The 24,645-nt window shown below is 44.2% G+C and overlaps 1 protein-coding gene across 2 annotated transcripts in view; it reads left to right on the forward strand.

Annotated features, from left to right (window-relative positions):
- Positions 1–24,645, forward strand: part of ITGA9 (integrin subunit alpha 9) — a 458,012-nt gene that overhangs the window by 51,244 nt on the left and 382,123 nt on the right. For both annotated transcript variants that reach the window (XM_053599997.1, XM_053599996.1), the window contains exons 2-4: positions 12,073–12,200; positions 13,439–13,545; positions 21,733–21,856. In XM_053599997.1, the coding sequence (XP_053455972.1) occupies positions 12,073–12,200; positions 13,439–13,545; positions 21,733–21,856 (359 nt within the window). The remainder of the gene's footprint in view (positions 1–12,072; positions 12,201–13,438; positions 13,546–21,732; positions 21,857–24,645) is intronic.

Genomic DNA, 24,645 nt, shown 5'->3' on the forward strand with positions numbered 1-24,645 from the left:
TTACCTTCAAGGGAGTTACATATGATTTTAAAAATCAAAATTAATTCCATCAGATAGTATTTGCTGAGTATCTATGGGAGGGCAGATGTTTTCACAGGCCCAATACTCTTTAGTTGAATCTTTGTGACAATCCGGTGAGTGTTTCTAGTTTGCTATTTAGGGAACCAAGGTTTATAGAATTATACACCTTGTTCAAGGCCCACGTTGGCCTGGGAGATCAATGCACATTTATTGGGGCTTCTGTCGGTTGTATCCTTTAGGAAGCAGCTGGTAAGTCAGAGATAGGAGTGTGAGAGAATTGTTGGGGGCAGGGTAATGCCTGTGAGAGAGGAAGGGGGAGGAAGCTGGATGGAGACTGCCGGGAGAGCCTGAGACTGCAATGCAGATTTGGGTGGAATCTCAGTCCACTTAGCAGGGACCACTGGGCAGAAATGGCCATCCTCTGCCTTGGTCAGGCATTGGCTAGAGCTGCCTGGGAGAGCATGGCTTCAGCTTGAGCACTGCAGTAGATCCTGAAGGGGCTGCAGCTGGCGGCTGACCGTTCCCTTGCCGCTGAATGGCATGAGTGGATGCTCCCCGCCATGGTGGCCCTGGAGCCCATCGTGCAGGAATTGCCACTTTGGGAGGGTATGAGATGTTCTCCTTGGCCTGCAGCCATGACTGAGTGTTGTCTGTTTTTGTTCAGCCCATTGTAATCAGAATGTGCAGAATTAGGATGGACAATGGGGCCATTTGAACTGGCCCCCAAACTAGAATCCAGAGCATTCTAGCTGCCAGCTGACTCACAAGGTATCTCAGATGTTGGAGAAGTTATAGGCGAGGGATTTCAGAAGAAGGGAACTCTATCTTATGTTGAGCCATCAAGCTCTCTGAACTCCAAATCCTTTTAGCCAAGTGGATTTGGCAAATGACCAAAGCAGAATAAAACGTTTTATTCTGATCTTCCTTTTTGCCAGAGGGAGGCTTAGGAAGTGAAAGTGTGTCCAAGATTTGGAAAAGTTTTCTGGAGTTTTTGCAATCACAGACTTACTTGGTCCCCAATGCCTGCTTTTTAGGTGAGCAAAAAGGACTTCCACTGGGAGTTTAAATTTGCAACAGCAGCAAAGGAAGCAGCAATCTACTTATCGGATATGTAGTATATGCCAAGTGTTGTTTTGCTTGTTTTGTTTACATTATCTTATCTCATGCCCCTGGCAATCTTTTCAGCTGGTGTCTTAGTTCTGGCTTCTATAACAAACAATCGTAGAATGGGTGGCTTATAAACAAAGGAAATTTATTTCTCACTATATGAAGGCTAGGAAGTTCAAGATCAAGGTCTGGACAGGTTTATTGTCTGGTGAGTGCTTATTTCCTAGTTCATAGATAACCGTCTTCTCACTTTAACCTCTCATGGCTAAGGAGTGAAGGAGTGCTCTGGGGCCACTTTTATAAGGGCACTAATCCATTCCAAAGGCCTCACCTCTAGGTACTCTCATCTTGGGGTGAGGATTTCAACATATGAACTGAAGGGGCGAGGAGACACAAACATTCAGTCTACAGTACCTGGGGGGAACTGCTTTCCCACTACAGAGGGGAAAACCGAGGCACAGAGGTATTATTGCCCAAGTCACATGGCTAGTGGGTGGTAGAGCAGGGCTGTGTCTTTGCCTACCCAATTCAGCTGCCTCAAAGGAAGTCAAGAATCTAAGTTTGGGGACTGCGGGGCACCCAAGCATCTGTCTTGTGAGAATCTGTTCTACCTTGTTAGAGAAGTTATGGAATTCCCATAGCAATAGTTTCTCTATGGCACCTTTTGGGCACCACACTTATTCATGACCCACTGGCTATCTTTATGGGCCATGCTTTCTGAAGATGTTTGATCACTGACCACACAGGGATGCACGGATTCTGCTAGGGACTTTTGGAGCGTCTGTTCTCACACCAAGTCTATTTGGCATTAAGACAGAAGTGTCTCAGGAAAGATGGAACATTCGAGGCTATCCAGTGTATCCACTTAACCTCCCCAGCCACTCTTGAGTCCTCTTCATTTATCAACTCTTTCTCCTGAGACTTATTTAGGAAACTATCAGGAGACCAGACATGGAAGGTGATGGCCACTGTTTAGGATTCTTCCCTAGATCTGCAACCTCATTAAAAAAATCCACATAAAGTCAAACTTTCTACACCAGAACAGTAAGGGAGGATGATTTGTATTCCCAAAGATATGAACAATTTCCTTCATCCTAGTGGGTCTCTTGGTGTATTAAGGCCACCTGGGAGGTGGGCTCTCCTACCCCTCCCCACTGTCTATAGTCACAGTGCTGTGATTTTCACAGAGTGAACTTGGTATTGCAGAGAATCTTGGCACCTGTTTTGCACCAGGAGGGGTCCTAGAGAGTGGATGAGGAGTGTTCTGTTTTTTCCTTTGTTGTGGTCCTCAATTCCCCCAAAACAACCAGATCGTGGCCTCCATGTCACAAAAGGGGGGCCGCTAAGATGGACAAGTGCCTGGTGGCTAAGAGGGTGGGCCCCAATATCAGCCCTGCTCTTAGCTTGCCTTACTGAGCCCTCCACTTAGGAACTGTGTGATCTTGACCAGTTATTCACCTGTCTGAGCCTCAGTTCCTTCTTCTGTAAAGGGGGGGTGGTGTAATAAGGGTCTCACCATTATCAGGTTTGGGGGGCATTAAATGCAGTGTCTGCAAGGGACAAGCACAATACATAGTATATAATAAGCTCTAGAGAGGTATTAGTAGTTCTTTTTTTTTTTTTTAAATAGTGGTAAAGGTTTATTATTATTATTATTATTTTTGGCATCACAGCTCACAGCAACGCCCAACTCCTGGGCTTAGGTGATTCTTTTCACCCTCCTGAGTATCTGGGACCACAGGTGCCCACCACAATGCCTGTTTGGCCAGGGCTGGGTTTGAACCCACCACCTCTGGTATATGGGGCCAGTGCCCTATTCACTGAGTCACAGCCCTTTAGTAGTTATTTCTATTGTTACTTGATCTGATTTCTGAAACTAATGATCTTTTTCATCCTGCCTTGAGAGGCTAATAGTTCGCTTGTAGTATATTTGCTGATTCCTTAATTTGTTCATCAAACTTTATTAATAGAAGTGAATGAGATATTCTAACACAGACACTATTATGTGTGATTTCTAAAATTTTGGTCAAGCTCTTTATAAATCTTCATTTTTGTGTATTCATTTACACCCTGTCTACTTTCAAAAAGGATCTGAGAGAGCTTCTTTAATTGGTGACACATGGGATTGTAAATCCTGGAGATTTGCAAGCCTTTTCCTTCTCTGTGCTCTTGTAGAACCAGGGAACAAGTGAGAGGCCACCTGTTATGGAGAGCTCTTGCTCCCATCCCAGTTCTCCAGATAAGTGAGAGGTAGGTCCACAGTTCCAGTGTGGGGTGTTTATAGTAAGAATTTTATTAAGAAAAAGTAAATGTAAAAGTGTTGCCCTATTTTTTCTTAGAGAAGGCTAAGAGACCAATGGAAAGATGTTGAGGCTCCCAGAAGTCTACAGCTTGCTCTACCACTTGGATTTTAGGGGTCACTTCTGGGGACCTCATTCCTTGTCAGGGCAGCTGACTAATGTCACTTCAAGGTGGGACCCTGCCTGTGCCTTTGCTTTTTCCCAGATGTGCATGGAACTTCACCTATTTTAGTCTTTGACTTAGCATTTGCTGGTATGGATGGCACCCCTCTCCGCTCATTTACTCCAACCTAGGCTCCTAGGATATGCTCATCATCCTTAATCATCAGAGAAATGCAAATAAAAACTACTTTGAGATATTATCTAACTCCAGTAAGATTAGCCCACATCACAAAATCCCAAAACTATAGATGGTGGTGTGGATGTGGAGAAAAGGGAACACTTTTGCACTGCTGGTGGGATTGCAAGCTAATATGTTCCTTTTGGAAAGAAGTTTGGAGATCACCTAGGGCTCTAAAAATAGACCTGCTGTTTGATCTTGCAATTTCTCTACTAGGTATATATCCAGAGGACCAAAAATCACTTTATAACAAAGATATTTGCACCAGAATGTTTATTGCAGCCCAATTCATAATTGCTAAGTCATGGAAGAAGCCCAAGTGCCCATTGACCCATGAATGGATTAACAAATTGTGGTGTATATATATATATACCGTGGAATATTATGCAGCCTTAAAAAAGATGGAGACTTTACCTCTTTTATGTTTATATGGATGGAGCTGGAACATATTGTTCTCAGTAAAGTATCTCAATAATGCAAGAAAAACTATCCATTGTACTCAGCTCTACTATGAAACCAATGTATAAGCAAACACACTTCCATATGAAAGGTATAACCCAACTACAGCCCAAGATGAAGAGGAAAGAGGAGAGGGAAGGGTGGGGAGGGAAGAGGAGAATGTGTAGAGGGAGAGTAATTGGTGGTACCACATCTATGGTGCATTTTACAAGGGTACTTGTCGAATCTACTAAGTGTAGAGTATAAATGCCTTAACACAGTAATTAAGAAAGTGTGGTGAAGGCTATGTTAACCAGTTTGATGAAAGTATTTCAAATTGTATATAAAACCAGCACACTGTACCCCATAAATGCATTAATGTACACAGCTATGATTTAATTAAAAAAAAAAAGAAGAAAAAAGATACAAAAGAAAAAAAATATTATTGCCAGCCTTTTGTAAATACTTCCTGTGTGCCAGAGCTGTGCTCATAGTCATCTTGATGCAGTGGGGATGACTACTGCTGAGGCACAGAGAAGCCAAGTCATTTGCCCACAGTTACCCACAAGTAAATTGTAGGGTTGTGATGTGAACCCAGGTGGGCCTGATTTAATGCTAATTTGACTGTTCTCAGAGTCAGCCATGCTGCCCTCCCTATCTCCATCCTCATTAACCTCCTGTCTCAGGTATCAGTTTCCTAAATGGGAAGGACAATGGCCTGATGCCTATTTTGAGAGTATTCATGTCTGTTTTGGTCTTTCAGATAATACATTGTGATCCACCTTTGCCAGTCAGGCCGTTCTGGGTGCACGGTCCCCTAGACACTTTGCTGTCTATCATTTCCTTTTCACAGCCTCATCACTGCCCTGGGAGGGGACCATGCATTTGTTGTTATCTTTGTTTTATAGAAAAGGAAAGGAAAGGCTGGAGCAGCCAAAGGACTTGTCCAAGTTCACATAGCTATAGAGGAGCTGGCACAGTCCTGGTATGACTTCAGGCATACTCTTCAGGGATGTTCCTACTCACTCCTCTGCCCCTGCCTGTTCTGTATCAGCCCCCAGAAAAAGTTTGAGGTGCTGGTTGGTGATAAGATTTCTTTCGGGGAAGGAAAGGAGACCAGGTAGCTAGAGGAGCTATAGCAATAGTTTTTAGCTGTAGAGCTGGATAATTAGTTTGGACTCAGGAGCAATTAATGGGCAATAGAGTTACCATGGTCCAGTTCCCTTCAGAAGTGGCATGCCCTAGCTTGATGATGTATCTGTTTCTATTATCCCATTGTTGCTGCATAACAATCCCCCCAAAACTTAGTGACTTAAACCACCATTTGTTAGCTTATTTTGTGGTTAGCAGCTTAGGCTGGGTTCAGCTAGATGGTTCTTCTGTTCTCTGCTGGGCTCATTCATACATCTGTGGTCAATGTCTGGGTTGGTTGGTTGGTTGGTTGGTTGGCTGGTGTAGGACAGTTTCAGTTGGGATTACTTATCTCCTCTAGGGATACAGGAAGGGTGAAGAATTGTGGGCACTTTTGTTATCTGTTACTGGTGGTGAAAGCATCTGGCTATCCCTGGAATTCTCTGATCTCAACTGAGAGTCTGAATAAATTCCTGCACGGTACACCAGAAAAGAGTCCAAAGTTCTGCTAAGCTAAACAAAAAAGAGGCTGTCTAAAAGAAATGACATTTATTCAGGAATGGGGCATAGCAATGGGAACACAAGTTCCATTGTAAACTGTGTGCATATTCAGGGAGATAAAGGTAGACAAAGGTTTTTAAAGGAAAAATGAGGAGGGTTACATAATTGTTTTGAGATAATTCTTGGCTACAGGATCAGTAACAAGGGTGGTGCCAGTCTGAGGCTGGACAGACAATTGCTATGCAGATGTTCTTACAGAAGTATTTTTGGTGTGTAAGGTTGTGATGGTCATTATGCAAGGTTGTGGTTTTTGCAGTCTCTCATGGTAGTTCTTGTCAGCGTTCATTGATGTAGGAGAATCCTCCCTTCATGGCTTTCCCAGCTCTGTTAGGGTTTTTTTATTTTGTTTTGATTTGATTTTAAACACAAGTGACTCCATTTAGATTCTGATAGAACTTTCACAGTTCCAAGGATCTGTGAGCTCCTGGGTGTTGCCAAGAGCTGGGTGGTGTCGAGGTGATTGGTTCTCTACTGCCTGGCATTCTAGCTGTTCTTTGAACACCTACTTTGTACAAGGCATCATGCTGGTTGCTTTCTAAACATTCTTTTGCTTAAACCTTACAAGAACCCTCCTTAGGTACATTTTTTATTCTTCCTATTTTACAGAGGAGGAAAACTGAAGTTCAGAGTGGTTAAGAAGCTTGTCTGAAATCACACAGATTGTCAGTGATAGAGGCAGGATTTGAATCCTGTGTTACTGTTTGTGCTTCTTACACTTTAGCATCCTGAGTAGCTTGCCCTACAGCTTAGAATCCAGGTAGAATTATTAAAGACCTCAGAAAGCTCAGACACTGAAGCCTTGGTTTCCCTAAGGGTAAGAAGAGGAGCTTCTGAAGACTTGCAGGTTCCATGGCTTCAGTGGGCAAACATTGAACAGCAAGTGTTCTCCCTCTAGGAGTGAAGGGTTTGATGTGGTCAGAGGCAGTTCTCCCAGCACCATCGCTTCCTCCTCTCAAACCTTGGCTGTTTTCTGCCCAGTAAAGGATGTGAATGATTCCTGGGGTTTCCCCACAGTGGACACAAAGTGATTGAATTTGACTCATGTAACCAAAACATGGGTCCCTGGGGAAACTTTGGCTTTGGGATCAAATGCATGAAAGCAAACCTAATGGGTTTAAAGTTTTTAATCCACAGTTGCTGTCCTCCATCCAGCTATAATTTTGTCCTGTGGGATTGCTGCTGTGGCATTTGTGGGGAGGGAGGAAGCCTTTGAGGCACTGTCAGTTTCCAGCCTTCCTCAGGGGCCAGCTGTGGCTCAGCCCTTTTCTGTCACCTGTTTTCCAGGTGAATTTACCCTCAAAGTGTGAGAGAGGTTCAGAGCTGGCTGGGTGGATGGAATGGAGCTGGTGTGGCTGGTGTCACCACATGCAGGGGAACTGAGGAAGTGGCTTTGTGGGGGAAAATGGAGGGCACTTAAACTGGCACAGTAGGTGGGAGTTTGGGCAGACTGGAAAGAGCATGCCCTTGGACATAGACACCCTGGGTTCAAATCCCAGCTGTACCACTTACCAGTGGTGTAACTCAGCTTCTCTGCATGGATTACTCACAAGGATCTGCCTAATAGGTTTTAACTTGAGCAGGAAATCAGACTCTCAGGTATGGAGCCTGTGCTTGCAGATGAACACATGGGAGATTTCCAAAGAGATTCATGGACTACTTTTTAAGAGAGGCAATCTTCTGGCTAGAACTGTGCCAGTAATGTCAGTGCTCTAAGAAAGTCAAGGTGATTGAATTTCACCTCTTGGATCCCCTGAGCCCGCTGGGGAGGAGAAGGTCTTCTTTCCTCCTCCAAACTCCAGCACATTCTTTGACATGACTGACGGAGCTTCCAAATCAAGGTTGTGACTTGGGCTTCATCAGGCGGGGGTCACACGTATGGGCAGATGGCACCAGAGGGCCACTGGGTGCCTGTTGGTTTCCCTTTATTTCCTTTCTGACTGGTGTGGGGCGGCTGGAATAGGGAACGGGTGATGTACTCGGCTGCTGGGGTGCATGCTGTAGTTTGGCCTCTTAACATGATTTGTGGGTTGGGACAAGTGCTGTGACCATAATTGGACACCTGCTTCCCTATCTGAAAGTGGGGATAATACAGTACCCCTTGCCCTTAAGGAGCCTTGCCCAGCACCTGCACACTCTATGTGCCTGTGACATGCTGGCTGTCCCAATTAGAAATCTAGAGTCCTAAGTTAATGGGAGGACTCTAAAATGTCTTCAAAGTTTGTGGCATCTTTAACTGGGGATGGGATAGGAGGAAGGCCTCCCTTTCTCAAGGGTAATTTCTTCATACTGGCTCTAAATGAACATGATTATTTGTAATCCATGTAGGCAGTTATATAGTACTTCTAGACCACAAATCACCTGGAGAGCTTGTGAAACTGCACATTCTGATTTAACGGGCCGGGGCTGGGGCCTTAGATTTCTGCCTTTCTGTCATGTTCCAGGTGTTCCCCAGGCTGCTGTTCTGAGGACCAAGCAAAGGTGAGAATCAGCTTGATGATTTTGGTGACCATATAGAGGAAGCAAACATTGTGTTGTGGAGAGTACAAGGGAAGATTTGGGGGGAATGTTTGAGGTAGCTGCAGTGTTTCTTTATAACTTTGAGGATAATGAGAGAAAAAGCAGATGGCATCTTTTCAGTGGCTTGTCCTGAACTCCAGGCCACCATAATGCTTATATCTCTTCGGATCAGCTTGGCAAACAGCCAGCTGAATTAACTTCAGAGAAGACTTGCTCATGGGCTGGCCTACAGCACAGTATTGCTGGACAGTGGCCTAGGTACAGGGCAGTGCTGGGCTGTGGAGGAAGCCACGATGTTCTGTAAACAGAGATACAAGCACATTCTGCAGTGTGCCGCCCGGGAGTGTCATGCACATGTGCACGCGCACGCCCCTTATCTCTTGCTTCATTTTCCGTTGCGCAGGATTTGGGAAAAACCTCCTCATTTAGCCAGCTGATTAGAAGTTTGAACAAGAGGGTTGTTATCTGGGTTTGAATCAGCCATTGTTAGAACCATTGAGTACGTTGGGTTTGGAAGGAAATAATAATTCAGCAGGTCCTTTTACTTTAGATTTTGGAGTAAATTTTGTCTTAGTCTTGGCTTCAGACAGGGGGGAAGCACTGCCTGGGAATTAAGCTCTCCAGGGTCCCTTCCTGCTTGGATAACCTGCAAAGCTGTGTCTGTGAGTTTGGAGCAGTGGTACTATATAAAATTTCCAGAGTTTCGGTTCCAGTTTGGAGGACATAATAGAGGAAGAGCCTGTTGTTTCTTGCAGCCATTTCCTTTCCCGTGTATCTGATGAATTCTCACTCTTGTTTATTTTTTTATGTGTTTTTTTTAATAAAATGAATTACAAAGTGGCAATTATTCACTGTGTGGATGTAAATTTGAAGTTGGTGGGAATTTTTTGAGTGGAGGAGGTATTTTATGCTCTGGGCTCTCAGAACCTGACCTGTGGAAAGCTGAGGATGTTTGGGCAGTTAGACAGGGCAAACTGCTAATTCTTTTCACCTGTGAAAACAACCAGCATTACAGAGAGCAATCCTTGACTTGCCCCGGTGGCTCTAAAGCTCAGCCCAGAAGCAGAGGGAGAAATTGATCCCTTAATGTGGCTTTCTTCTCACTGGAGTTTTGTTGTGTATGCATTTGAGTGAGAGCAGCCAAGCACCCACCAAACTGCCCCTGTGTGGGTGAGGGAGGCCGTGTGGTCTGTTTGGGAAAGTGCTTGCCTACATTTCCCAAAGGTTGTGAGTTCCAACTCTGCTTCTGCTTGGGAGTTCTGCAGGTGTGGCCTGGAGGGGAGCTTCCCAGGGCATTATTCAAGGGCCAGAGGGCAGCTTGGGTGTCTTCACTGTGGGGGGCCTGGCTCCTCTCATACCCCAGCAGGGCATCTTCTTTGAGGAGTCAAGTATAGGCCCTCCAAGACTTATCTGGAAGGAGACACTCCGGTGAGGGATGGAGCTCCCTAGGTTCGTGTCCTCGAGATCCTTCAGTTCTGAGTGTTGAGGGGTTGAGCTCAGGAACAGGAGGATTTAAGATAGGCCCCACATGCCTTCCCATGAACTCTGACACCTTTCTCTGAGCCAGGTCAGTGACAAATGTCCCTTGTGATATCTGCAGCTTTTGATGAAGGTGGCTTTGGGGACAGAGTGAGGGGAACCTGGGTGGCCTTTCTGCATCCCCAGAGAGGCTACCCAGGATCATTATAACCTGTGCTAGACATTTTTCCCACAGATACACAATGGATAGTTCATTCTATTCCAAGCATGCGGGAGATGAGAAATTTCATGATGTGCTTAGTGCCCTGGTGAAGCGAACTGCGTCTACTCTTCAGGCTGCTGGAGATAGGGAGCAGCTCATGTTCTCTTTGAGCAGTGGCTTGGAATTTTCTACTCTTTGAACATTAGTGTGAATTTTGTTTAAAGTCTCATTGGCTCATAGCTCAGTATAAACCACACCCGATTAGTGTTGTTTAGTATTCTTCCCTGTAGGTCTTCAGTTGACTACTCTCTGAAAACAGTGTATAAAGCTGTAGGTCAAAACTGTTTTTGTGTCCTCTGAAGGGGAACTAACTGTTGCTTCCTCAGTGTTCTGCACCCACACAGGCCCTAACCTATCTCTTCCATCTTCTTGGTGGGTCTTGCTCTTTTCCTTTAGCCAAGGGAGGCCCTGCTGGCTATGGCCCACCCCGGGCAGCGTTTCAGTTTGAGATGAAGAATGCAGAGCTTCATTCTTGTCCCTGTTTACACACAAACCATTCTATTTCTGTTCTGTATTGGGAGAGAGTATATAATCCACACTGCTGCTGTTTTTTCTTATTTCCCCCTAAATGTCCTTGTTGTATGTGTGTGATGGAGTGGTGGTGAGAGGCACTGAGAAGAGGGGGAGGACAGAAGAGAAATGGCATCTCTTAATTTTCTATTTCCTGTTGAAATCAACACAGAAAATTGTTCATATCATATACAATTAAGTGAATGATGACAAATGTGTGTGAGCACATTGAGGTTGAAAAACAGAACATTGTTCACACCTTTGGAAGCCCCTTCCAATTACAATCCCCCTTTCTCCTCCCCAGAGGTGGCCGTTATACTGACCTCTAACACCATGGTTAAACTTCATTTGTTTTTGAACTTCAGGCAAATGCAATAAGACACTATGCTATTGTATCTGGCCATCTCTTCCTCAGGGTTATGTTTGTGAGATTCATATATGTGGTTGCACTCGGATGTTGTTCATTGATTTTCATTACTGTGTAGAATTCTGTTGCTATCATACCATGGTTTATTATTTATGCAGCCTCATATTAACATGCCTTTGGGTTTCTTTTTGTTTTTGGCTATTACATATTCAGCTGTGAACATTTTGTACATTTCCTGGTAGACATATGTATGCATCTCTATTGAGTAGATTCCTGAAAATGGAATTACTGGGTCATAGGATAGGCACATGTGCAGCTTTATTAGAAACTGTTGAATAGTTTTCTAAAGTGGCTTTAACAGTTTACACTCCTACCAGCAGTGTGTGAAGGTTCCAGCTGATCTGCGTCCTCGCCTGTGCTTGGCATTTTCAGTCTTTTTGGTTTTAGCCTTCTAGTTTGTGTGAAGTGGTCTCTCATTTGGATTTCTCTGATAGCTAATATAGTTGAGCCCCCTTTCATGTGTTTAATGGTCAGTTGGCTATCTTTTTTTTGTGTGTGTGTGTGAAGTATCTATCCAAGTCTTTGGCCCATTATTCCATTGGTTTGTCTGTATTTTTGTGATTGATTTATAGGAATTCTTTATAAATTCTGGATAGGAACCTTTTGTTGGTTATGTGTGTTCCCAACCATCATTTAAGCTTTTGTTTTTATTTAGTTTTTAGAGACAGGGTCTCACTGTGTTACTGAGGCTGGACTTGAACTCCTGGGCTTCAGTGTTCCTTTTGCCTTAGCCTCTTGAGCCACTGAGACTATAGGCATATGCTACTATGCCTAGCTCCTTAAGCTTTTATTGTACCCAGAGAAAATCTAACAGGTTTACTGTAGGACACCGCCACCCTCAGTCCACATAGCACAGTCTAATAATATGGTTTCCCACTTAAGCATTCAGCCAGCCCATGGCTGGCTTAGGATTTAACCATCTGCCTCTTCTTTTCTCATATTGGGTTGTGACAGAAAGCCCTTTCCTCTTGATATGCAGGGTCCTGGTGGGTGCTCCAAAAGCAGATTCCAAATACAGCACATCAGTGAAGTCCCCTGGGGCTGTGTTTAAATGCCGGGTTCACACCAATCCTGACCGGAGATGCACCGAACTGGATATGGCTCGAGGTGAGTGGACATCACTGCCAAGGTGGAAATGAGTTCTGCGCTTTGCTCTTTTTCTTTCCAGTATGGCTTGATCATTCACCCCCTCCCTCCCTCCCTTCCTTTTTCTCTCCCTCCTTCCGACAAATATATATTGAGTACCTATTAGTTTTTTAACACTGGGATACACTAGTGAGCAAAATGGACAAGGATAAATTAGTGGATGAAAGAGATACTAAAACAAATAATTAAGTGAGAGAAGACCAGAGGGAAGGTGGTGGATAGTCCTTCTGATCTAGACTGGAGGGTCAGGAAAGGCCTCTCTGGGGCACATGATGAGAAGGATGCATGCGGCTGGCTGGGCAGGTACAGGAGGCAGAAACTCCAGGCAGAGATTGTGCCTCTCTGAAGTACAGAGTAAAGACAGTGTAACTGTAGTGCTGTGCGGGGGGATAGTGGGAGCAGAACAGGTCGGCAAGGTAGGCAGGGGGCCGAATCACACCCCTGGTGGGCAAGGGTAGAGCGTTAGGATTTTATTCTCTGCACAAAGGTAGAGGCTATTGCAATAAATTTTAGATTTTATATCTTAAGTAATGAAAGATGTGATCAGATGAATGTTTTTAAAAGCTCACTTTTGTCTAGTGGGAAATACAGCATCTTTGGAATCAGCTAGATCTGCCTGGATTCAAAGCCCACATGGGTCTTATTGGGAATGTCCTGTAGCCTCTTGGGCTTCAGTTCCCTCACCTATAAATTTAAGACTAAGGTAACTAACCTCATGAGAATAGCCTTGTGAGGATTAAGTGAGAGAACAGGTGAGACACATGCTCAGTACATAGGGGACACTCAGTAAATAGGACCTTCCTCAGTACACTTATCACTTCAAGTCCTTTCCCATCAAGATCTTCTAATCACTGTTGTCTTATGATAAATATTTGTCATGATTTTCTTTAGCAGAAGAGAAGGGGCATCCATGGTGTTCTGTAGAGCCCCTCAAAATGACTGGCTTATGAACTGTTTATAACTGATGTAGAACAAACACAAATCAATGCACTGCTTCCTTCACTGAGAAAGTCTTGCTATATAAAAAATAATTAACTGGCTTAAATAGGGTGCATAGCAATGGAGTTGAGTTACCTTTGGCTGCAAGTTCCTTATTTCCTTATGGGTAACAAACATTCAGGCTGTGGACGACCTTTTAAAAAGAAGCCAGGAGAACATCATTCCTCATCCCAAGTCTGGCTCTTCTCTTTTCATTCCAGGGAAGAATCGGGGCATGCCTTGTGGAAAGACCTGCCGGGAAGACCGGGATGATGAGTGGATGGGGGTGAGCCTGGCCCGGCAGCCCAAGGCTGATGGCCAAGTGTTGGTAAGGCCTCTGGGGGTGCCATGGGATAGGGTGGTTCTCTGAGAATGAATGATTTTGATCCCTCAGGAAAGCTGCATGGCATGTGATAAGGGCATGGCTTTGAGGTTGTTCCTTCTGGACTGTTGCTTAGACACATAGCTTATCTTTCCATTATATTTATTTTTATTATATTTAACATTATATTATATATAATGTTTGTCCAAGGGTGCTGAGATGTGGCTATTGAAAAGGGACAAAATGTCTGTGAAAAGTACTTTGTAAATGTCATTCATTACATAATTTTTATGTGTTTGTGTGTCTTTTTAAGTTGAAGTATAGTTTACATAAGAAAACACAAATCTTAAGATTACAGTCTGTGTTTTGACAATTGTACACACCTGTGTAACTATTACCCCTACCAAGATATAGAATATTTCCATCATCCGAAAAAATTCTCTTATATCTCTTTCCAGTTGACTCTTCTTACCCCTGAGACAACCACGGCTATGATTTGCATTTCCAATTATTACTGTTGCTTTTTCTACAACTTCAGGTCAACAGAATCCTACAGTGTTTGTTCTTGTGTAAGTTTTTTTCATTCCACATAATAATTTGGAGATTACTCCATGTTGTAAGTGGCAGTAGCTCATTCCCTTTTATTCTTACATGATATTACATTTTATGAAATACATGTTATTTTTCACTAGTCATTTATTTGGCTGCTAAATTGCATATGATGTATTCTGATCCATTGCATCCTTCAAGGGAGATGTAGAGGAGAAGAAGTCTTTGTCTTTGAGGCTCTTGATATCTTAGAGTTGTACTGCCCAGGAAGGGAGTCATCAGCCACGTGCAGTTATTTAAATTAAGTTTATCAAAATTAAATGAGAAATTAAGTTTTAAGTCGCATTAGCCCTGTTTTTGTTTTTTTTTTATTAAATCATAGCTGTGTACATTAGTATGATCATGGGGCACCATACACTTGGTTCATAGACCGTTTGACACATTTTCATCACACTAGTTAACATAGCTTTCGTAGCATTTCTCCTTGTTTTAAGTGCTCAGTACTTAGGGCTGCTTGGCTACTCTGTTGGAAACCGCAGAGAGAGAATTCCATCATCACAGAAAGTTTCACAGGACTCAACCCGAAAAAAGGAATCTCTGACTGCTACAAAGGTTTTGTTTTTGTCCATTTCCCCCTTTTTTCTTTTAAACTTTTTTTACTGAGGTATAACACTGAAGTGCTTAACCTGTATGGCTGCATGCTAACAGCATGGTGAGTTTTCTCAGACACACACACTCATGCGTACTTGCTGCTAATGCCCTAGAAGGTTCCCTTGGCTCTTTCCTGGTTAGTGGTCCTGTCCCCACCAAGATCACCACTATTCTGACTTCATAGGCATTTTCTTGCCATTGGCTTTTACTGAAAGCTGTATGAAGATATATATATATATATATATATATAAAGTTTATATATATAATTTATATATATATAATTTATTTTTATTTATTTTATTTTTTTTTTAAATAAAAGTGTAAGACCAGGAAGGGAAGTTCATACTGGTTGTCACTTATGGAGAGCTTCCTTTGGACCATGTGCTATGGAGCCGAGGGTTTTGTGAATATTTTGTCCCAGGGAAAACAATTTCTGGTTAAGATTTGGGCAAAGTGTTTCTGTCCCCTCTCTGAGGAGTCCACTTTCTGTTAAACTTCACTGTGGCAGGAGCTGTTAATCTGATAATCTGCCATCTTCAGCACAATTCAGCATCTCCCCCTTATTGGGCCCTCAGGAGAAGGAGGAAGGGTGTTGTCACCAGTCTCATTGTAGGTTCTGTTGTGGCTCCCCCAGCCCACTGTTTGCTTTGGCTTCCAGTCCTTTCATCACTGTTGTGTCCAGCCTTGGACCCTCTCCAAGCCCCGAGATTCCTCCAGGCATGGTGGCCTCATGCTGACTGGACAACTCGGCCCCAGAAGGGCCAGAACTCTTGTCTGACATTCTAGGGAAAGAAAGGGAAGGAACAGACTCCTCCATAAATCAAAGGGTGGCCTGAGATCAAGATCCAGATCAGAGTGGAGGGGGTGGCCTGGTGGCAGCCTAGCACGAGATGTCCTTAAGGGTATTGAGCCTAGAGCCTGAGTTTGCTCCTATGGAAGTATCTCCTCTCCCCATGGAGGGATAACCTCTGTGTGGATGAGAACTTGTTCCCAGAAGAGCAACAAAGGATTCTGCCTTACTGTAAAGCATTACCAACAAGAGGCTGTCTCTGAGAACATGAGTAGCAAGAGGGCCACAGGGAAGATTTAGTCAAGGAAACCAAGAAGGCAGAGCTGGCTGGAACATTGTGGATTAGGCGCTGTGGACAGTCCTGTCTCATTGCATGCAGGACTATTTATGTTTATGTAATTATTGTATCCATTTAGTAAATTACTCTAGGTGCTGGAGAAGGAGGGCCATCTGACTGCATCTGCCTTTCTTGTATCTTTTTTGTTTGATTTTTGCAATTGTGGTTAAAAACATCTACAATTTATCATCTTAACCATTTGTAAGTGCACAGTGCAGTAGTGGTACTATATGAACAACCTCTAGAACTTTGTCTTATAAAACTGAAACTCTGTATCTGTTGAACAACTCCCTATTTCCCTCTCTTCCTGGTCCCTAGGCATCACCATTCTATTTCTGTTTCTAGTATTTGTATATAATGCAAATGTAGCATTTGTATTTTTCTGACTGGCTTGTTTCACTTAGTACAATGTCCTAAAGGTTCATCACTGTTATAGCCAATGACAGGATTTCCTTTCTTAAAGGCTGAATAGTATTTTATTGTATAATGCACACCATGTTTTCTCTATTTATCCATCAGTGGACATTTAGGTTACTTCTGTCTCTTGGCTGTTGTGAATAATGCTGCTATGCATGTGTGTACAAATATCTCTTTGAGATCCTGTTTTCAATACTTTTGGGTACATACTCAGAAGTGAGATTATGGGTTCATATAGTAATTCTATTTTTAGCTTTTAAAGAAACTTCCACACTGTTTTTTTGAATGGCTGTACCATTTTATATCCCCACCAGCAGTGCAAAAGGCCTTCAGTTACTCCACATTTTGTCAGTATTTGTTATTTTCTTTTTTATAGTGGCATTCCTGATGGTGCCAGGTGATAATGTCACTGTGGTTTTGATTTGCATTTCCCTGATGATTAGTGATTTGAGCATGTTTTCATCTGCTTGTTGGCCAATTGTATATTTTCTCTGGAGTAATGTTTGAACTCTTTGATCATTTTTAAATTGGATTGTTTGATTTCTTTATCATTGATTGTCCTTCCTGGCTTTTTGTACACGTGTGGTCTTGCTGGGGAAGGCTAGTCCTAAGTCTTCTCTTCCTTGCCCCCCTCTATCTAGGTCATTCTTCTTCCCCAGTTTAGGCTCTGCCTCTTCTATGAAGCTTGTTATGGACTGTATGGAACAAGCTTAGAATCTTTTGTGCCTTTCAGAACTCAACATCACATTGTTACCCTATATTGTGTGTATAATTTATTTCATGTGTATTTGTCCTCTTTTATGTAACCCACTTGGGGACACAGACTAAACCTTCCCACTTTCTCTTGGTGCCCAGTGGAAATCTCTTTAAGGAATGGTGTTAAAAGTGTTTTTGAATAATATAGGGATCAAGTGTCTAATTAGAAACCAAAGTAGTTGCCATCTTTTCTTGGTGGCTGATTCTAATTGGTTGATAGAAGAGAAGTACCACAGTGCTGTGAAATCCCCCTTGGAAATGACAGATGAAGCAAGGCACAACAGGAGACCATCCAGTCCATATTTACATTTTAGAGGCTTCATATCTATTTGATATTTCTTTAATGTCTCATTTCTACCTGTCACATCTTTCTGGAAGGCAAGTGTTTATTTTTACATTAATGATAGGAAAGATGCATGTTGTTCAGACACATTTGAGAACTTGCAAGGTGCTTGGGGTTATAGGCAAGAGACCTATATTCCAAAGGAGCATAATATTGGATCCCAAGGTCAAGTTTGAAGAAGAGATGGGGTGGCATTTTTGAAACTGGCACCTGGTTCTGATTTCAATGTAAAGAACAGATGGAGAATTTGAAGCTGTGACAGAGTAAAGTATCTCAATGACAAATGGCATCATGTGGGTCGTGGACCCAGCATGCAGCTCTGTGGCATGACCCTGGCTGTCATGTGGGCTGGGCGAGTTAACCTTGGCATAGTACCTACCCTTCTCAGCTCCAAGGGCATTGTGGTGCCTTCCAGCTTTTCCCTAGGAACAAATGAAACCAGGTGTAAGCACAGTGTCAGGGTTAGAGGCAAGCCCCTTCCCTTCTCCCACTCTCACCCTGAACTCAAGTGTGCAGACATTTTAAGAAATAGAGGGGGAAATCTCTTCTCTGATAACTCCTGCACAAACCCAGCACAGGCACTACTTCTCTCCGACCGTGGAGGGCAACTCAGAATTTTCAAGTCTAACATCTCTCATTTTCAACAGAATTGCCAAGGGTCAGACAACAAATAATTGAAGCTGCTAGATTTTTTCTGGGTGGAAGCAGTGTTCTCTGGTTCTATTTCTCTGCCGTTTCCTTTCTAATCACCAGGCTGTCCCTATCTGTTCACCACTTCCCATCTGTCCATTTTTTCCCAAAGCCACAAGGTACATTTTTGCATTCACTTTTGTTGTTCTGTTTCCTGATGCCTTTTTTTTAGTTTTAATTGAGCTGTATCACACACATGTAAAAAAAAAGTACACAAATCATCAGTGTACACTTTGATGAATTTTCATTAGGCAAACATTCTAAGAACAACATTTCCAGCACCCAAGAGGACTGTTTGAGGTGCCCCTCAAGCTGCTCCCTCCTCCCTTAGCTGGGGAGCTTGTCTGGGGTGTCTTGTGGCCTCACAGCATCACTCTGATCCTGTTCTCAACGGCCCTGGCCTGGCTATGGCTGTGCACTCTGAACTTGGAAGCATGATAAAGGCGTTGGCCATCTCTCCATGGTGGATGCACTTGGAGGAGGGGTGGAGGGAGGTAGGCAAGACTTTGTGGCCCAGCATCCCCACCCAGCTGCCCCCCACCAAGATGTGCTATTTCCATACAACAAAAAAGGCCTTTGAAATAAAATGTTCATTTTATTTCTCTTTTCTTCTTTTGAGAGGGAAAACAATCTTTATAACTTGAAATATGTCCAGATTCTAAGATTGGAGTGGTGCTGGGTCTTCCTTTTCTTTTCTTAAGATTATTTGAAATCTGAGTTTGAGTAGATCTTGCTGTTTCCAGAGAATGTTTTTTTATGCTCTTTCCCACTCTGCCCCATCCCTCCCTCATGACAGAACTCATTTGGAGAGATGGATGGAGTTGCTAAACCTTTGGAGACAGTCCTTAAGAATTTTATCTTTTTATATAGGGGCCAGATTGACACGTGTGTATATATAATGATAATCAGGGCTGAACAGTCTTTTGTTCCTATAATTTATATTCAGAGAGACTTTTCATTATTTTCCTATGTGGATCCTGCCTTTGACACTGTGGTCTCTGACCTCCAAGCATGCTTTAATTCTAGTTTAATGTGAAATGTAATATTTGGATTTTCTAGCAATTCTCCAAGATTACTCCTTAAATAGTTTATGGCACTTAAAAAAAGAGGCAATAATAAACCAGACATGAGATGCAGTGAGTTCTGTCTTATGTCTGCGCACAGCTAGCTGGCAACCTCTTTTCATAGTCCCGGCAACCTGGAAACATGATAAAACACAATCAGCCAAGGTCTTTGCTGAGTCCGTAAACTAAAATATAACTACTGTATCCACAAATTAAATGGAAATAAGTGATGCAAATTAGCAAACCATCAGAATTGAGTCAGAACTTTAAAAAAACAATTACTTGGCAGTATGTGGTGATTATCCGCTGTAATATTTTTATAGTTCCTTGTCTATTGAGAAATAGACAACCTATTGAGAAACGTACTATTTTAGCACAAAACAGTACCAGTGGGAGAGGAAGATGGGTTGCAGTAGAGGAATAGCAATAGATGGTTTTCTGTAGTTTGATGTCATAGGACAAGAGTAGAGTGTGGGCAAATTGTGGCTTCGAGAGTTACTCCAAGTGTGTCCTCTTTGCTATTGGGCAGACAGGGGCCTTTTGGGGGGCCCTAGTGGCAGTTGACTAGAAGGATGAAGAGTGGAGGGCTTAGAAGGCAGTGATCTTACCATGGGATAACCTCAGGAATCCATTTCCCCTTACCCATGAGGTGACGTTGGCCATTCCATTCTACCCCAAAGTGGTTATTTCAGGTGCTCTGGGCCATGTGGGGGGTACTGTAAGGACAATAAATAGCCACCAGGCCTGGGTGGGGGAGATAGTGGTCGTGTGGGTGGATTTTGATGGTTCCTTAGGCAGGAATTAGAGGTTTTAAGATAGAAAATGCTTCATAGCAAGACAAGGAAGACTCAAATCTGTGGATTCTAATCCTGTTTGCAGCACTTACTGTTTGCCACTTAGGCAAAGCCCTCTCTGATACTCAGTATTCCTGGACAGAAAACAGAAACTCTCAGGATGTCTCTGCCTACCTTCAGGGAAGAGGTCCAGGGGAGACCATCTCCCCACCAGGGGAGAATGCTGAATGTTATAACTTAGAGAAACAGTGGATTTGAGAAAAACAAACTAAGCTGTTAAAAAACTCTTATGATTTGAAAATGCATCCATTGGCCAGAGTGAAGTAGAACGATGACAGATGTGAGTAGCGAGTGGTTAGAAGAAGAGGGCTGGGCAGGGCGTGTGTACCGAGTGGGCAAATCGGCTCCTCATCAGTCCTGTGCTGGATTCTAGATGTGTGGAGACATGCTCCAAAACGGGGGCCACTGTCCTGTCCAAGCCAGAGGCTGGGGCATGTTCAGCGGGGCAGAGGATGAACCAGGTCTATGTTCTAGCTGCTGGCACCGCATCCAGGTCTGTTGGCAAGAACAGCCCTGCCTTACAGCACTTCTCTTAGTTTTGACCCTAGTGCTGTGAGGCCAAGGCGTCTGTCCATACCGATGTCCTCATCTCACGTGTGCCAGCTGCTCACCCACCCAGAGCTCTCTGCCCTGAACTTTCCCTTAGGTTTCCCCTCCAACTGCGTCCTCACTTCCTCAGGTCTCTCCTGAGAGAGGTTTCCCTGACCAGCGTATTAAAACCACATGCTCCCTGACATGTGAGGGAACTGTCTGGTGAGATGGAAATGTTCTGTATCTTGCTAGAACATGCACATTTGAGCATGCACATTTGTCAGAGCCCATTAATGAGACATTTGGGATTTGTGGATTTTGCAATATGTAAATTTACATCAAAAAAAAGAGAACCATCCACAAACATTTACTTCTTGTTAATGAGATGCGTGCTGTCGCAGCGTTTCTGTAGGTAAAAGCACAGTTGAATATTGGCAGTTCCTCCCTTTCCTGCTCGCCTCACATCCAGGTGTTCCCTGGCGCCCATGGGCTGTACCTCTGATGTGCATCCTGAAGCCACCCCTGGGCCCATCTCCAGTGCCCCACCCTGAGCCAGGCCAGCATCATCTCTCACCCGGCTGTTCATTTCCACACCTGCCCACCTGCAATTTCCACTGCAGCCAAATTAACTTCTGCAAACTGTAAATCACATTGCACCACTCACCTGTGCAAGCCTCTCCTTTGGCGTCCCACTGCATGTCCACTGAAGTCCCAGTTGCTCGCCTGGCCCCTGCCCCCCCCCTCTGGCCTTGTCTTCCTTCCACCGTGGTCACTCCAGAACAGCCCCACTGGCCTCCTTTCTTTCTTGAACCTCTCAGAGGTTCTCAGATTTTCACCTGCTATCTCTTCACTCTGGAACTCGCTCAGTGCTGGTAGTACTTTTCCATGCTTTGAGCCCCAGCCTCTGGGGTAAACCATCCTTCCGACTCCCAGATTCTCTATTCTATAACTGTTTCTTTCCAGTACTCAGTACCAGCCACAGTTGTCATTTGTTGATGTTTGTTTACTGTCTGTCTCCTTCTAGTTGCCTCCCAGGGGTTCCTTCTGGTTTGTGTGGTTTTCATAGTGATGCCTGATATGAAGGTGTGGCTTCCCAGCCCCTCCGTTCCTCTCTCCCCCCACAGAGGGAACCACCTGGTCCTGCCGGGGGTCTGCTTTGCAGACTTTTTGGGACCAACTTTCCTGCTCTCCATCCCTCTTTGCCTCCATAGGCCTGTGCCCACCGCTGGAAGAATATCTACTACGAATCAGACCACATCCTGCCCCATGGCTTCTGCTACATCATCCCGTCCAACCTCCAGGCCAAAGGCAGGACGCTGATCCCTTGCTATGAAGGTGAGCTGGAACTGACTCTCCCTCATCTCTCCACCCACCTCTTGCCCTAAACATCCTCTACTCTCTGTGCCACCACCTGAATGTTTCCTCCAACTTTCTACATGTTAGTGAGAGGGCAGCACTGTCTGTCCCTATGTGGCCTCTCAGTGGGCCTGAGGCCCTGCCCCACCTTGCACGCCTCTGCCTCAGAGCCCGTGGCTTTTTGTTTTGTTTTCTGAGACAGTCTACTTTGTCACCCTCAGTAGAAATGACGTGGTGTCATAACTCACAGCAAGCTCAAACTCTTGGGCTCAAATGATTCTCTTGTCTCCCAAGTAGCTGAGACTATGGTGCCTGCCACAGCACCAGCTATTTTTAGAGACAGGGTCTCTCTCTTGCTCAGGCTGGTCTTGAACTCCTGAGCTCAAGTAATCCACCTGCTTCAGCCTCCCAGAGTGCTAGGATTACAGGCGTGAGCCCCCATGCCTGTCCAGAGCCACTGGTTTTGATTACACTTTATGAAGTCCCAGAGACTAAAATTCAACAAACCTCAGCCAAGGTACAAAACCCTTGGGTTCCTGGCACTTCCAGATGCTGTTTGGCTCAGGAAACTTACTTCCCCTCTCTGGACCTCAGTTTCCTCATCTGAAAATGCACAGGTTCACCCAGGTAATCTCTATAGTCCCATGCAGCTCCCAGTCAGCCTTTAGGCTCCAATACAGTTCATGGCTGTGTCATGTACAGATGTCTAGAGGTGGGGGAAGGAGGTACCTGGGATTCCAAGGCAACCGCTAGACAGAAACTTAACACCTCCAAAAATGGACTTCCCTTCTCATATGATCTTGAAACCTGGTAATGCTGGAGAATTGGGTACAGTTTTTTTTTTTTTTCTTTTTGAGACAGAGTCTCACTCTGTTGCTCCACGCTAGAGTGCTATGGCATCATAACTCACAGCAACTTCACACTCCTGGGCTCAATTGATCCTCCTGCCTCAGCCTCCTGAGTAACTGGAACTATACGCACCTGCCACAACGTCTGGCTAAGTTTTCTATTTTTTACAGAGATGGGGTCTTGCTCTTGCTCAAGTTGGTCTCAAACATTTGAACTCAAGAGTTCCTCCCATCTTGGCCTCCCAGGATGTTTGATGCAGTTTTAAGAGCTTCTCACCAAGGGTTGCTTGGGTCTTGGAAGGAAAGTGTATCTTCTCAGACTTCCTACTTAGAATTTTCTGATTCCTGAGCATTGAGGATGATTGAGTTGATGACTGTTTAGCCCAGTTGAATTTGGCATTCGCAGAAAACACTGTAATTTTCTTTGGTTTGATAGTTTATGATGTTTTCCTAGCCTAATTTTGAGTGAACTGAACCTGTTCCTTCTCTAAATGGTGGATTTTTGTTTTTTAATCCGCTGCCCCCCAGTTTATTTGTTCGGACAGAAGTCTCACTGGATCTTATCCATCTTGCCTTGGGCCTCCCTCGGTGTTCACAGCTTTCAAATTTGTGGCATCGAAGGGGTCTCTGAATGTAAGAGCAGCCCCTTAGAAAAGTGGGAAATGAAGCTGAAAGTTTCTGTAGTTCTAGGCCCTGTAAGAGGAGCAGGGCCGTGGATACTCTGATTTCTCTAGATGACTGGGTTGGTGGGGGTAGGGGACACAAGCCACAGAAAGCTCTTGCTTATGCTCTTTTGGCCTTAGGGGTCTCTACCTTGTAGATTTGCAGACTAAACTAAATGTGCTTTGGCTCTTATGACAACTATTATTTAATCTTAACATGGAAAAACTGAGGGTACAAGCTCTCTGTTCTGGGGGGTAGGAGGAGATCACATTATGAGGTACAGTGAAAGGATATACTAGATTTGCATGTCACCTAGACTAGCCTTCTGTCTTTATAGAGGTCCAGCGGGTGGTATGTCTTGCCCAAGCCTGAGTTTTTTTTTTCCCTGTCTGAATTCATATGCCACCCAACTGAGAGGCAAAGTAGCATGGTGGCTAGTGCACAGACTCTGGACCAGGATTTCACATCCTGGCTCTGCCACTCCCACCTATTAACAGTGTCACCTCTGATGAATTATTTAACTTCTCTGTGCCTAACCTACCTCAAGGGGCTGTGAAGAGGATTTAGTGAGTTACTGCTTCTAAGTTCTTAGAACAGTTCTGGCATATGTATGCTAATACACTAGCTACCAAGCATATGTATGCTAATATACCATGTTATACAGTAATGTACACTACAGGCTGACTGATTTGGATACTGGGAATAGATTCCTCTTAATCTTATTAAGTACTTGTCAGGCACCAGATAGACAAAACACAAGTGACACAATCCCAGCTTATCAAAAACTCCTCATCTGCCAGGAAAACAGGGAACATGGCGTGTTAAAAGTGGGAGGAAATTCCCTGCTAGTGCACGCACCTCTGAGTCCTCTCCCCAAGGGCTTAAGCTGCATGGATCCACAGGCAAGGTGGCCTTAGGCAGGATTATTTCCTTTTACAGTTGGAAAAACTGAAACCCACTTACAATCTGCAGTCTGTTGAGGCCTTACAAGGAAGGGATGGTGGAAACCCACTTTGGTCCCAGCCGTGGGCCCAGGGCAGGGGAGGAGGGGACTGCTGTGTCTGGATGCACTTCCTGTGGAACAGGCTGCGGACCCTGGTGGGGGCTGTGCGTTAAGGCGGCTCCCGCACACTCCTGCCTCTGTGGCCACTGGCCTGTCCACTTACACCTTATCGGGAGTGGACATCGTAATGTAATACCTCCACTGCATTTACCTCTTGGGTTATTGTGAGGGGCTCAGAGAAAACTCAGGTGAAA

Source organism: Nycticebus coucang, chromosome 8 (assembly GCF_027406575.1).
Source record: "Nycticebus coucang isolate mNycCou1 chromosome 8, mNycCou1.pri, whole genome shotgun sequence".
In the NCBI taxonomy this organism is placed as follows: Eukaryota; Metazoa; Chordata; class Mammalia; order Primates; family Lorisidae; genus Nycticebus; species Nycticebus coucang.